Below are 11714 nucleotides of genomic sequence, written 5' to 3'. Positions count from 1 at the left end.
CTTAATATCAATTCACTTTGCAATGAAAGATAGGTTTACTCATGTTGATAGCACAGCATTAACTTAAATCGGTTTTAATTGTTATAAAAAATGCTAGTTTAAATTGGCGCGTACAAATTCATGTTCCACCGGTGCTGCCCTCTATGTGACGCGCATGGCTACTCCACGTGTAAATACGTTTTGTTAATACCTACTAGCTGAATATGATTTAATTTTGTGTAGATCTAATACAAATTAATTTTATTTGCTAGTAGCTGTAAAATTGCAATAACGGGTAATTAATAAGCTTTTTTACGTTTACATTTATTATTACTTCTATTTATATTACTTAGTCCAGCTTGAACTAGAGCAATAACCAAACGCTAAATTCGTTTGAGTTTTCTCAGCCGCTGTATGTGCTGTTTGGTTTTACAATTTCTGTTTTAAAATACATTATAACTATTGTCGGAGTGTTTAAAGTAGATTTATTTGTTGGTGTTTTCTGCCCAACTAATTCTAAACTTCAAAAACGTTATTCGGTAAGCTTCCCCGTTCAAAAACATCTGTGCAAATTGACCCATCAAATCGTGTCTTGTTACTTTTCTATTGCTAATTCTTACCGTATTTATAATCGTCACAAGCTATTACGTCCGTGGCATCGCATTTGTAAGAGTCGTTACATTGTTTTATTCCTTTTAGCCCACATTGATTTTTTATTTCAGGTTATTATCGACCTGTCAAGAAGACATTTTTTCATCAAGCTGTCCGTGCAAAATTCGCAAAATAGGAGACGAAAATCCCTTTAAGTTTTCTAATTTCATATCGAATCTGCCACCAATAGTAAGTGTTAACTATTTTCTATAACCATTTGTTGGATAAACTGCAGAAAACGCTGGTTAAGTTAAATTAGGTCTGTGAGGTAGGTCCAAAGAAAAATAATAATAAACAGTATCTAACGGAATATTTTAGCGTGAAAGGTAATTCAATAGCACTCTGTACAGTCTGATAAGCTACTGTGTACAGATTCAAAGTTAATGCTTGCAGTGACATACATTCTTTTGCATAACCTCAACATAATCATATGATTGTTGTCAATACCTACACTGAAGTTTTTCTAAAGTTCATTTTGTATGGATGCATTTAGTTTATACATGCACATCAAAATTAACCTATTACTGGCCAACAATTGTGTTTCATTTTATGTAGGCACTGCACTTTACTCCTGCTACAATACTGTTTGCAATATCATGACATTAGAAACCTCATTACAATGTAAACATAATTGTAGTATTATGCAATAAATAAGTATTGCAAATCTTTTACACATATTTAGCAATTTTGCCAAATATTTATCTTAGTTGCCAAAACCTTCATGATAATAAAGATCAAAACTGCTTGACACAAATCACTTATCTAGGATAAATGTCTACTCACTCTTATTTAGCATTTCTGGTAATTCAATAATCATTAAATATTTCTTTGTTTTTATTTAAATGTATTTTGACATAAAGTACTTTCCATCATGGTTTTTAAATGAATGTATTTTAACGTAGTATTTTCCGCTAGGGTGGTAGAGAGATGCCCCGCTGCAGCAAACGCACGCGGAGCGGCGCGCCGGCCAACGGCGACGTGCTGCCCGGAGCCACCGCCATCGAGGAGCACCACCATCACAAACGGTCCAGGAACAGCAGGTTTGGACACTAGTATTCTAATTATTAGTGTATTTAAAAGCGCACTTAAAGAGCAGGTTACTTTGTAAAAAGACATCTTTATCTTACACTGTACAGTTGACGATTGCAAAGTAAAAATGGCTGTCCACATTTTGTATTTTACTGTAACCCAAACACAAGAGCATTACAGCTCTTAAAGTTATGATATCGTAAAAATGTATCTATCATGAAGCGTCACTTAAATAACAAAAATGCGTCATTAATTTTCAGCTCACGTCGACATTCCAAAGCAGAAGACACTAGTTTCAGTGCAAAAAAATGTATAGCATGGTTCAAAGAATACACTACAGCGTCAGAGCCAGATATTTTAGGTATGTAACTTAACTTCAAATTTGTCTATACCCTGTATGTTTTATCCATAGTTGATTTGGTTTGTATTGCTAATGCCTAATATTTGTTCAGGTCCAGAAGGAATGGAAAAGTTTTGCGAAGACTTAGGTGTGGACCCTGAAAATGTTGTGATGTTGGTTATCGCTTACAAAATGGGAGCCAAACAAATGGGATACTTCACACAAGAGGAATGGCTAAAAGGTACTAGAGTTTTAATTATTGAATTGATGAAATCTTCATGTTGTTTTTTACATGTTTTAATTTACTGTTTCTTTGTTGCAGGACTTACGGAATTACAATGTGACAGTGTGCACAAATTGCAGAACAAATTAGAATTTTTACGCAGTTTACTCAATGACCCCTATATTTTTAAAGCCGTATACAGATATTCTTATGATTTCGCTAGGGTAAGTTGCATTTATTAATTGAATTATGCTAGTACTAGTCACATTAGATTGTTATTAAGAATACACAGACTTTTTAAGACCACATGGTCATAAATGTCTTGATTGCTGGTCGTCCATACTCGAATGTCGATCTCAGTCTTAGGACAGCATAGTCAATTATTATATTTGTCTAGGTAACCAATACTATAAATATTACTACTCAATTTTGGGCCCCATTTGGTGTCATCACTAGATGTCATCAGCACGACACTTCTTCTCAAAACTAGCCCATAAGTTGTGTTGTCCCGAAGTAGTGGCAAGCTATACCTATTTGGGATGTGTATATGCCCTGGAAAAGGCGTACTTACTGAACAAATATTTTGATTTTGACTGAGCAACTGAAACATCATGCCCCCAGGACAAGGAGCAGCGCTCGCTAGACACAGGCACGGCGCGCGCTCTGCTAGGCGTCCTGCTGCCGCGCTGGGCGCTGCGCGGAGCCCTGGCCGACTTCCTGGCGCGCGCGCCGCGCTACCGCGTCGTCAACCGCGACCAGTGGTGCAACATCCTCGAGTTCAGCCGCTGCGTGGACGCACAGCTCACCACCTACGACGCGGACGGCGCCTGTCAGTATGCCTCGATGCCTCTGTAACTGTACTGTATACGACATAGACTTCCTGGCGCGCGCGCCGCGCTACCGCGTCGTCAACCGCGACCAGTGGTGCAACATTCTCGAGTTCAGCCGCTGCGTGGACGCACAGCTCACCACCTACGACGCGGACGGCGCCTGTCAGTATGCCTCGATGCCTCTGTAACTGTACTGTATACGACATAGACTTCCTGGCGCGCGCGCCGCGCTACCGCGTCGTCAACCGCGACCAGTGGTGCAACATCCTCGAGTTCAGCCGCTGCGTGGACGCACAGCTCACCACCTACGACGCGGACGGCGCCTGTCAGTATGCCTCGATGCCTCTGTAACTGTACTGTATACGACATAGACTTCCTGGCGCGCGCGCCGCGCTACCGCGTCGTCAACCGCGTCTATTTAGATATCTCACACTGAAGAAAACGTCTACTGATTTTGGGCACGTCATGTGGAGTTCACCCACTAAAACCCTGGTCATACTTTTGCAGGAACTAACCCCTAAAAGTATATTTAGATACCGTTCCGTTAAATAATTCGGCCGACGAATCTACAGCGAACAACGCGCTGCAGTCATTTTTACAATGGTTTCCCTGCTTCATTGAACTGGAATTTAACTTTTTTTTCTATGTGGAAAATCAAACTTATCCCAAATGCCCAGAACTATTTAAATCCCAGATTTTTTTGTAATTTGGCATGGCATGCAGTTTCTTTTATGGGCATCGCAAGAGAACTTGTACCATTTGGTCGTTTTCGTGCCTCAGGGCATATATGGGTTATAATATTTTTTTATATTTCTTCCTATTTCAATTGTTTTTAACTAGTCTCCATATTGACAACTCTTACTATTCCCAGGGCCAGTGATGCTGGACGAGTTCGTGGAATGGTTGCGAGCAGAGCGCAGCGGTGACGCCAGCATGGCGCCGGCCAGCTGAGGCCGGGACGCCGCCGCGCCGCGCGACCGCTAACCCCGCCCCCGCCGACCGCCAGGTACAGTCACGCGCAGAAACATCGTCAACGGAACGCTAACGCAGCATCATTTATGAAGAGTATACAGTCTTGTGCTCGTGACTGTACGGACACGTTTGTTTAGTGTGGGATTGGTCTGAACCCGGACTTAAATGCGCATGCACAGTATAGACGACATCTCCTCAGGCTATATGTTTTGTTGCGAATTACATCCAGCCGACTAGTGTTTAGGTTGATGCGCTGTCGACTATACGCGTGACGGAAATGCCATCGAATACTTATATTCAATTTATGAATAGCCTTAGCGTTTAGAAATATGTCATCGGCTAGCAATAATTTATTGAATTTTCACGACGCGTGTTTAAATTGTGTATCCGATTTAAATTATTAAAATATCATTTTGTAACATGAATTTGCTGAATATACAATGATATTTTAATTCTCAATAAGACTAATCCTAGACTGAAGAAACTTGCGTAGGTGGACTTAAGTAACTGAAATATGAAGTTAGACACCCAATTATGATTTTACTTATCCCACAATGTCTATGTGGTACTGCTATGATTTCTAATATTGAAACGTTCTAAAGTCTACTATAACTATGGTCTTATGTATATCATAATAACATAACATTAAGCAATGAGCTGTGTAAAATCGCAACTATTATGTTTGTGTTTCAACACTAAGAATGGGTGTCTAACAACAAATAAATTGCTTTACTCTGCACAAAAACAAATCACACCGTTTTATACAAATACCAATTAAATTGGTCAACATAATGAATTGTGGTTAGTACGTTCACTGGTTACTGTCAGCATGACTATCCAGTCTTATACCACATATTTAGCAGAACTGGGTTTTTGTTGCAAAGACTTGTTAAACTGGGTCCACAGCACCTGTAGCTTTGTCGGTTTCTTTGAACGCGTTCAACCAATCATGTCAGATGACAAGGGATTTCATATGCACTGAAATTGGAAACTAGTAGCAAATACGGCCAGCTGTACTGACTAGTGTGTGTTATGCCTGTGAAAATATTGATAAATGTTACAAATATAAAATATAGGTGCAGTGGACCTGGCATAAATCCACACTTTTATATTCGTACTGTAATCCCGTGATATAACTGTCTAACTAATGTAAGTTATGTTAATTTTTGTGTTGTCTTCTTCTTGTATCTATAAGAAATCAATTTATTATTGTAAAACATGAACTTCCTTTTCAATTTTCATAATTAATTTAATATTATGTTTGTATTAAAATGTCTAGTTACTTCTATAGATACAAGATGTTGATCTCACATTATGTTTGATGGTATTGTGTGTGTAGATGTAACTGGGTCACATAATCAGATTATAATATAATGTTATTAGTTGTAAAATATCATATTTTTTGTAATTGTGTCAACGAATATAATTACCATAAAATCTGTGTTGACAAATAAAGAACATAAGATGTTTTATAGATATTTTTCATCGAAATAACTAATGTTGTACGTAAAATGTGAATGGTTGTGTAAATTTTGGGATACCAATAAAGTGTAAGATGATTTGGGCTCATCTTCAAGATGATGGATAACAATTTTATTAACAATCTTTTTCTCAAATTATATGTATTCATTCACATTGTAAAAAAGTGTACATTTTATTTGCGTTAAATGGTGACCCTGAAGATTGTTTCACAGTTCGTTAACTTGATGTCCGTTGTGTTATTCCCAGTTCTGTTTGTAGGAAGACACTTGATGCCCAACCGAGGGCCAATGATGTTATATTGTATCAAGTATTCCCTCAATATCATAGCAGTGAAGTTTCGTTGTATATTTTTAGCATTTATTTTAGATGTATGTATGTATATTATGTCTCGCCACCGCTCCTCGACGCGATGTATTGATTTATAAAATGATGCCAATTGTAATTAATTATTAATATGCAATCTCAAATACTCGATTCCAAAACTGTCGAACCAATTATAAATTAGGTGTTTGGTACAAAATGATAGTTTGATTTTTATTAATATTAAATCTGTAGGTTTATGTGAGTCTATGAGTTCATATAGACCACTTTTGCACTAAGAAGAATTTAAATTAAACATCACATTTTCAATATTAAAGAAAACCAAACTATAATTTAATAAACTGAACATTAGGTAATTTATTAATGTACCCACCGAAACAGTGTTATATTTTTTATAAACTAGTACAACATTGTAAGTATTGCTGCTTGTCTGCAGGGTTCTGTGGACTGTCAACATGATTCATTCTATGGTGGGGATTTCCTTTAGTATAAGCTGTTTCGCTGCTGTTTCTTGTGTGACTGATTAAAATACATAACAAAATTTATTTTAAAAACCTGAAGTAGTTGGCCGAACATGAAGTTCAAAATTATACACAGTTGAACGCATACGTGAAACTAAATCGCATTTTAGTCCATCATATTCCATTTAGTATGTGCTGCAAGTAAAACAATACGAGAAAACCTACAACTTTAAAGCAATACTTAAATAACCTACAAACCTTGTGTTTGTTGAAATGATGGACAAAATTAATATATCTCCTACTTAAATGAATCGCTCGTCTTCACGGCCACTACTGCTCGCCAAGTTCCAGTAGACTAGGCGCCCGGGCCTGGTCTGACAACCTAGGTTTACGTGTAGATATGGTTTTATATAAGGCATGTAGGTAGATATATTCAAATTCTCTATGATCATAACGAATCAATTTCGTTTCTCTGTAAAAACGGTGTATACAAAATTATTCTCGACGCGTTTAGGCCACTGTACCGAATGTTATTACAAGAGAAATAAATAAATATAAAAAATACTGTTTTTCCTTTTACAAACCAAACTCCTATAAACAAATTTTTCATCTTTAAAAAAATATCTACCCTCATATTGAAAACTGTTTTATGAAAATCACTAGTGTCAAATAATATTTTGTAAGATACCTACAGTTTTTTATTATTACTTTCGTCATTTCCACATTATCCTAGTGATTATTAAAAACACAGTTTTCCTCTCTGCTTTGGTGGAAACCAAGTCTTAGTTGTTGTGAAATAAGCAAAGATAAAAAATAATACGAAAAACTTACTTAAATCTAAGTTTATTACAATATAACAGCATAGTGCACCAAACCACACATTGTCCAATTCCAAGCATCCATCCATTCTGTACACGAATTTATACACTGAAACTTCAAATTAGACGTTTTGAGCAGGACATCAGTAGTGTGTTTGGCAAGACTGCAAAAACTGCAAGTATCTTACCTACAACCAACTGTTGGTATGTACCATTTTTTATGTCGTCGTCACACAATTTTTCGAGTGTAGTCCAGCAAACGGGCGACTAATGTCCGGGTCATATCGTCTAACGTGAGTTTAGAATTGCGCTGACCGCTCGCTGATCGTCAGCGCTGACAGATTAATATGTCAAGGAAACGTTCTCGAGTGACGCTGATTTTTTTTTTTTTTTGAAGGGACGCGCGCTGTAGCTTGAGCAGCTTTTCCAGCTTCACCGGGCAGAGTGGCGAGTACAAAAGGTACTCTAGCCGTTTGGCGATCGTCGGTGCGCGTGCCGACGAGGCCGAGTGTGGGCTTCGCGAAGTGAAGCCCAGGCTCGTCCGCGTCGGTCGCAGACCGACGTTCGCGATCGGGCCGTATCGAGCGCATAAGGCGCTCGATCAGTGGCGAACCCAACTAGAGGGTTGCCCACCGCGGTGTTGGACCCAAGTCCAGCCTACGGCGGGCTCACTCTAGTGGGCCCGATCGAGGGGACTACGGACGCGGCCTGAGGGCGCCACGGTAAGCTCGGACCTCGGCTCAGGCCGTGTCCGGGGGACGGATAGGGTGACGCTGATCGCTCAGCGCCGACGCTTTTATAAGTGGATGGTGGAGTGCAGACCGCAAATTGCAAGACTTCTCTGACTTTTGCTTTTTCACTGCGGTCAACTGCATTGTCGCTTGCGGTTGCAGTCTGCAGCCATCTGGACTTATACCTTTAGCGTGCGTCCAGTGCAATTCTAAAGCCGCGTATCCACTAGCGGCAGCTTCGCGCCGAGCGGCCTCCTCGTCCCTCACCTCTAGTGGATATGCGGCTTAAAACCAAGGTATTTTGAAGGGGTTCTCTACGTTTTATCGAATGTCGTTTTATCAAATGGTCATACTCTCCAATGTACGAATCATCGAAAGGTTTTACTTGCTATAATTCTTCTTTTCGTCTCCTGTTCTTCTTCTGTTTTTCTTCGTCTCTTCTTTTTCTCATGTTATTTTCCCTGACCCCATTTTGAGAGACCCCAAGAAGAGAAGATGAGACAAAGAAAAGCAGAAGAAGAACAGCACGAAAAGAAGAAAATAAAGGTGGGAAGAAGAAGAAGAAGACGATGTCACGATTAATACCTTTCGATGATACGGCATTCGATGTTTTGTACATTCGAGATTATGACCATTCGATGAAAAGGCTTCGACAAAACGTAGGGAACCCATTTTGAAGGAGCCCTAATGCCCTATTTACAATATCTGTCGGCCTTCATCTTGCTGCGGCGGTCGAGCAGCGCCTCGTGTAGCGCGCCCTGCTCGCGCGCGCGCCGCAGCTCGATGACGCTGTCTTCGCTCACCCGCAGTTTCTTGTCCTGGAACTTCTGGAACTTCTTGCTGGAACGAGACAGGGCTCGTGAGGACGACTGATAGTGATAGCAACACGCCGTGAGGCTTTCTTTTATTTTATAGTCTGGTCAGTTCAGTGTAATGTTGTGCTCTCAGTCATCTTCATACTCTCAAAACCTGTTAAAGCCCGGTCCGTGAGAAAAGTAGAATTTTGTCCAATGACCCCTAGCTACCCATCCTTATCGCTCACGCGTAATTATATTGCTGTCGCGATTGTGCGACGGGCGCTCGCAGTGAGTGTGCGAGCGCGAAAGAAACATAATTACGCGCGAGCGATAAGGATGGGCAAAAATTCTACATGCTCACGGACCGGGCTTTAACAGGTTTTGAGAGTATGAATGAAGATGACTGAGAGCACAACATTACACTTGTTCTCAATGAGTCACACCCAAACATTGGGAAAAAAATTCCCAGAGTGACACTGGTACAGATCGCAAACATTAAATATGTACCTTTAATATCAGGATATAAGAGCTTTCATTATGAATAGACAATGTACAAAATACATAAAAAATAATTAAGTAATCTAAAGCTTACAGTAAGAAAATACAAGTAGGGGTGTGACTGGATGGGATTTTTTTTCCCCAACAACACACGTTGGACATGTTTTGCGCGATTTCTTTGACACCCAGACGTCTGATACATTTACAGGACAATATTCTAAGTACTTACACATAGTTAATCTCAACTTCAGTCAGATTCCCTTCCTCCTCAGCAGGCAGAGTGGTTTTGTTGACCTCTTTGCTTTTATTGCTTCGTATGTTGCAGAACTCCGCCGTGCCAGCGGTCAGGCTCCGAGCCTCTACTGAATCGTCTTCCGGGTTTACTGATATGAACTTATTTACTGAACTCAGTATTGCTGTTTTACCTGAAAAAACAACATATTTTACTCGTACCTTTGTCAATTTCACAGTCGAATCAAAGGACAATTTAATAGCTTGTAATGGTTATCACTTTGGGTTTAAAGAAGTGCAAGTGTTATAAGTGAGATCCCGATTGTTAGGAATTTGAATATTATCTCTAGTTACATAAAAAACATTATGTGTCATGATGTGATAGTTATTTAAGAATTTGTTTACTGATTGTGATTGATGGTGCCAACTATCCAAATATAAGATGGAAGTAAATAAAATGCAGAGATCTTTTGTAAAATTTTTAACAAAAAATACTTAAAATCTTCACTAAAATGCAACATTTAGGTTCATGGTGTGAAAATAATTAAGCCTTACCATCCTGCCACACAGGTTCCCACTGTTCCATAGGTCCAACTGCGTCTGACCTCCCAATAACCAAGCCGTCTTTGGACACTCCCAAGTACTTCCCATAGCCAGACTTCAGCGCAAACTTGTTCTCTCCTGCCGGGAAGGCTGTGAATATCTCCTCAGGAGACGGGCCTTCTCCGTCACCGTGGGGAGCACCAATAGTAAACAGGCCATTGTCTAGCGCAGAGATATAAGAATTGTTCCCAAACTCTATTGATATCGACCCAGTTATATCCTCAATCCTAGAGACTGTCCACCAACCCCCGTGCTTCATGGAATCTACGTCCACTTCTGAAACCTCCGCTTTTTCTGTCTTCTTGTGTTTGCGTTTCTTAGCTCTGAAATCAATGATTTTGATTATGATTTAAAACAAAATTATTGTTATTCTGTAGGGTTTAACCCTTTACCTACGGGCCCTTGGAAACCCAAAGTCGCCTCTCAATACGGGGTATTTTAACCTATAAAATTGTTTGCTCCACTTTACATCAAGATATTTTAAAAAGTATGAGACTTACGGTATTTAAATTTGGAATATTATATTCTGCAACTAATGTAGTTTCATAATTACAAGCGCATTTTACACTTAATTTGCAATTTTATTGTTTTTTGTCGTAAACCGTGATTTAGTATTGGCTTTGCCAAAATAACAATAGATGCCACCCGTATTGAGAAGTGACTTTTGACTTGGCAACTATAGGTGCCTCCCGTAGGTAAGAGGTTAACAATATCTTCATTACTTACTTGGGTTTGTCTCCTTTCAGAATAAGTTTTCCTCGTTTTACAGCAGCATATTCATCAGCCATTGTTTTGTACAGATGATGAAGTTAGAGGTTAAATGAGTGAGATTAATCCTTTGCAGGTTTAGCGTTATTTTTTACTCTTTACGGATGATGTTATTGATGATTACCATTTACTTCTTAAAAACTAGTTCCCGTGACGATATAAAATTCAGAAAATTCTCAAAACAAAACAAATCGCCTCAAATCAAAATAATTTGACATTTTCTTTCAGATGTCATTATTGGTCAAACTGACAGTGGATATTATTTTACCATTTACGCACAGAAAAAATACATTTTTCAATAATTAAACTAAAAGTTATGAATTTTGTAGTGAAAAGTGTAATTAATTTACTAAAGAGCTGTTTTTCCTTTTCATTTTACTTTTTTTCTGGTTATAGAACCCAATGCTATTACGTGCTCTGTGACCAAATGATTAAAACCGGTATACCGGTATAACTAACGACACTATTCTTAGTTGTCAAATGTTTTTTTTTAATCCATAGATAAAGACATAGACAAAATTTCTGTCGCGGTTTTTTTTAAGCCAGGGCTGCCATTCTAAATAAATAAAAATACTTCCTAAGACTGAGGGTAAAAAATAAAGCAAGGACTCCTAGACCACCCCTGAAGAGTTCCATTCAATTCCATTCTCATGAAGAGGACCTAGCTTCGGGGTTATTGAAAGGACTGAGACCTTGTTTTAAAAATTCTATGATTTTGTAGTACAATAGCCTGTCTCTTCCTGAAGCCGGTTAAGGTCAAACTGACCGAGCGAGGTAAGGTAAAAGAAATGATTCTATTGATTCTATCCAAAAACACATCCGTCACTAAGCATAAATCTCTGGCTGGAGTGGTGGAAACATCCTCACCGTTTTACAGCTTTGTTACAAATGTCATCTTCAGACTTCACTCCACATCCACACATCATCTTCGTAGCATTTTTATTATCCTTGGTGGAAATAGGCTACACGCCTTACAGTTT

General features: G+C 39.0%; 2 protein-coding genes across 2 annotated transcripts; one reads left to right on the top strand and one right to left on the bottom strand.

Annotated features, from left to right (window-relative positions):
- Positions 1-354: 354 nt before the first annotated feature.
- On the top strand, positions 355-5926 carry LOC135076324 (DCN1-like protein 4). The gene is made up of 8 exons (XM_063970807.1): positions 355-518; positions 702-819; positions 1546-1670; positions 1920-2020; positions 2112-2240; positions 2322-2446; positions 2844-3377; positions 3924-5926. The coding sequence occupies exons 3-7, from the start codon at positions 1558-1560 to the stop codon at positions 3075-3077; spliced, it is 702 nt and encodes a 233-aa protein (XP_063826877.1). The 5' UTR covers positions 355-518; positions 702-819; positions 1546-1557; the 3' UTR covers positions 3078-3377; positions 3924-5926.
- A 1189-nt stretch (positions 5927-7115) lies between these two features.
- On the bottom strand, positions 7116-11119 carry LOC135076323 (protein FRG1 homolog). Its single transcript, XM_063970806.1, has 4 exons — positions 10693-11119; positions 9919-10289; positions 9362-9557; positions 7116-8677 (listed from the first exon to the last, which is right to left on the bottom strand). The coding sequence occupies exons 1-4, from the start codon at positions 10752-10754 to the stop codon at positions 8530-8532; spliced, it is 777 nt and encodes a 258-aa protein (XP_063826876.1). The 5' UTR covers positions 10755-11119; the 3' UTR covers positions 7116-8529.
- Between the last annotated feature and the right edge of the window lie 595 nt (positions 11120-11714).

This window comes from Ostrinia nubilalis, chromosome 11 (genome assembly GCF_963855985.1).
Source record: "Ostrinia nubilalis chromosome 11, ilOstNubi1.1, whole genome shotgun sequence".
Classification (NCBI taxonomy): domain Eukaryota; kingdom Metazoa; phylum Arthropoda; class Insecta; order Lepidoptera; family Crambidae; genus Ostrinia; species Ostrinia nubilalis.
This window is presented reverse-complemented; position numbering and strand designations above follow the sequence as displayed.

Bases quoted from the DNA above. Each gene is read 5' to 3' on its own strand.
- LOC135076324 (XM_063970807.1), top strand. From the start codon at position 1,558: ATGCCCCGCTGCAGCAAACGCACGCGGAGCGGCGCGCCGGCCAACGGC. The intron at 2,021-2,111 runs GTATGTAACTTA...ATATTTGTTCAG, and splicing joins GTCAGAGCCAGATATTTTAG to GTCCAGAAGGAATGGAAAAG. The intron at 2,241-2,321 runs GTACTAGAGTTT...TCTTTGTTGCAG, and splicing joins ACAAGAGGAATGGCTAAAAG to GACTTACGGAATTACAATGT.
- LOC135076323 (XM_063970806.1), bottom strand. From the start codon at position 10,754: ATGGCTGATGAATATGCTGCTGTAAAACGAGGAAAACTTATTCTGAAA. The intron at 9,558-9,918 runs GTAAGGCTTAAT...TTGTTTTTTCAG, and splicing joins GGAACCTGTGTGGCAGGATG to GTAAAACAGCAATACTGAGT. The intron at 8,678-9,361 runs GTAAGTACTTAG...GTCTCGTTCCAG, and splicing joins GAAGTTGAGATTAACTATGT to CAAGAAGTTCCAGAAGTTCC.